General features: G+C 41.4%; 1 protein-coding gene across 1 annotated transcript in view; it reads right to left on the reverse strand.

Moving 5' to 3' along the window:
* rnf207a (ring finger protein 207a) overlaps nt 1-969 on the reverse strand; it is a 27,385-nt gene extending 26,416 nt beyond the window's left edge. Inside the window, exons 1-2 of the mRNA XM_032513652.1 lie at nt 815-969; nt 436-626 (exon numbers count right to left, since the gene is read on the reverse strand). Of these exons, the coding sequence (XP_032369543.1) occupies nt 436-626 (191 nt within the window). The 5' untranslated portion in view covers nt 815-969. The remainder of the gene's footprint in view (nt 1-435; nt 627-814) is intronic.
* Between the last annotated feature and the right edge of the window lie 2,122 nt (nt 970-3,091).

The following is a 3,091-nucleotide window of genomic DNA, read 5'->3' on the forward strand; positions in this document are numbered from 1 at the left end:
CCCCCCCCTAAAGCCAAAAACAGAGCGGCGTGATGCTCTCTGAGACCAATGGGATTCTCCTCAAACCTCCTGCACGAACCAAACCCCATCTACTAATCAACTTATGTGGAACAAATCCCTTTGAGCAACGCTGGCCAAATCTGGGGCCTGTGGGGAAAAATGTGGCTTTTCACACAAAACGTTTGACCTTCCTGGGGATTCAAGGAGCAAAATTATATTTTGCACCCATCTAAACCCAATCAACAGTTTGAGATTACTCAGCATCTCCATATTTTTTCCAAATTGTCTTTATAAGTTAGAAAGGTTTCAGAGCAGAGCACCAGTTTATGATGCAATCTGTGTGGAGAATAGAACATGTGTTTGGGTTTTTTCCATTGCTTTGAAGATCAATCATCTATTCCCAGCCTAAATTGGTCCCGATGTGCTATTTCTTACCCACAGAGGGGGCAGCTGAGTCGGCCGTCATTGGTACGGCCTCGCAGGCACCGGGCGCAGAAGATGTGGTAGCAGTCCAACAAACACGGAGATTGGTACTGCTCATGGCACATGTGACACACCAGGGGGTGGACATTGGTGCAATCCACGTTACACAGATTATCCCCATTGGCAAAGATTTCTCCTGCCATCTGCAAACAGAGTCATGACAAATGTGAATTAGCACTTGATTGACACAAGTCATGACATCACTGAACAACAAAGCTTGTGTTATAGTCCAAACATTCCAGTTATAGGCTAATGTGATTGTGATATGCAACACTTTGATGAAGACAGACATCATAATAATAATAATAGAAGCTTTTTCTCTGTCTCCTACCTTGTCAGATGTGTGAGTGCCGGGGCTTCAGTGACAACACCCAATCCAAAGAAGGCGACGAAATAACACGGGAGACATTGTCAGCGGCAACATTATATCCAGACAACAAATCCTACTGTACATGCAGTAGGCCAGTCCACAGAAAGAGAGAGCAGAGAGCCTCTGTCTTACCTTTCAGTGGTGCTGTCAGCTACTCCCAAGCCGGAATGACAGCGATGCAGAAACTCTTCGATAGCAGGCCGATGGGGTCCCTCCGCCAGGCAGCTGGCAGCACACGCACACACCTCATGCCAGCCCCTAAGTGTGTTGCCAAAGTGCAAAAGGGACATTTAATATTGCTGTGCCATAGACATTCAAAAGACAGTTGTCCCATTTCTAATGTCACACTGCTGTCACGTCTTGGACGAGGTGGGGTGACTGGAAAGAGGAACACTTTCAACCGGTCACATGAAACTCTGTTTTAGAAAAGTGCTGCATGAATAAAGCTTGGTTAGGTTGCATAAAAGCAAATACCATTCTTGTAAAAAATTCATTAATTTGAATTCAAGAGCAAAAATGTGCATTTCATGATATAACGGGTAACACGTCCATTATTGTCTAATCATTTCCTTGGGCACTAAAAAGACTTTAATTTGGTGTTTATCATAGGGAAAATAACTAGTAAACCCATTTAATTAATTAGTAATTCATTATGGGAAACCTTATTCTCCATATATGTTGAATTGTATGCTTACTTGCTGACAAATTGACAAAAAAATGTTTTAAGTGGACGTGTCTCTGTTTTCCTTACACAAGAAACATTTTAGACATAATTAGTAAATGAGGGATGTAAAATAAAGCATTACCAAATAATCTTGACTCAAGGCACACTTGGATTTGCTTTTTTCCAGAACTTTCAACCACATCTGATACAAGTTTTGATGTTCTTATAGTAGCAATATAGCAATATTTTGTCTTAATTAAGCAACAATAACCTTACATCTAACAGTCATTGTTATAACACCAGCTAAACTAGATACATTTCATTACTCTTAGTTAATTCATGCATTACTGAGTCAGCATGCAGTTAGTCAGTAATGGATAAGTCTGACCTCTTATATTAAGATATATCTGATATTGTTAAAAAACTGTTGGAGCATAATTAGCATGGATGTAGATTTAATTTCATCGGGTTCATCTTCTCCCCTCTGGTGGGCGCTATGAACGCTGTTCACCCAAACACACAGGAACAGTTTATTGACAGACTGTCACTATTATGAGCACATAAACCAGTCCATTTTGCCAAGCCTGAAACCCCAAGCATCCACCTTTCAAGTGAATTATTTATTTTAAATTACATTTTTTAATTTATACTCTTTATTGATCCCCTATGAGGAAATTACAATTAACACTCTATTGCTATTACACACTACACACAGGCCTGAAATACACACACATGCTCAGGTCCTATACATGCACTAATGGAAAGATGTCATAGTGTGTGTGTGGGGGGGGGGGGGGGGTGCCAGTGCTGGACCAGCACCCTGAGCGGCTGAGGGGAGTTTGGTGCCTTGCTCAAGAGCACCATAGCAGTGCCCAGGACGTGAAATGGCATCTCTCCAGCTAGCAGTCCGCACTCCGTACTTTGGTCCGAACGGGGATTTGAACCGGCGACCCTCCGGTTCCCAACCCGACTCCCTACGGGCTGAGACGCTGCCACCCCAATCATTTAAACTTGTAAATAGCTGACAAAGACACACTGTACTTCCATATAGGAACCATCACTGCAGACCCACCTCACCCCGGACACAACTTGATCCAGCTTCTCCCCTCTGGTGGGCGCCAAAACCAACAGACTCAGGAACAGTTTTTACCCACAAGCCATCTCTCTGATGAACAGCTGACTTCTTACCCACAGTTCAATCCTGGTCAATAACCCAGTAACACTGTCTCTACAGCACCTGTTTACTGGTTCCACTTATTAATCCACTTATTTAGTATTATTCATCATTCCCATTCTCACATCTCACTTAATATTTGTTATTTATTCATCATTCTCATTTCCTATTTCACAACTGTTCATAATGTTCATATTGTAATATAATGACATAATGCTATTTATCCCAGTATCCTTTGCACTATGCTCCACATTTAAATAATTTTTATTGAACTCTTCATTGCACTCATGCCTCTATATTGTTTCTGTTTAGAGTATGTATATATTGTGTATATATTAGTGTGTATATTTTGTTTTGGTTGTTTTTCTATGTGTAAGCACATTGTGAGCAACGATGCTCC

This window comes from Etheostoma spectabile, chromosome 4 (genome assembly GCF_008692095.1).
Source record: "Etheostoma spectabile isolate EspeVRDwgs_2016 chromosome 4, UIUC_Espe_1.0, whole genome shotgun sequence".
In the NCBI taxonomy this organism is placed as follows: Eukaryota; Metazoa; Chordata; class Actinopteri; order Perciformes; family Percidae; genus Etheostoma; species Etheostoma spectabile.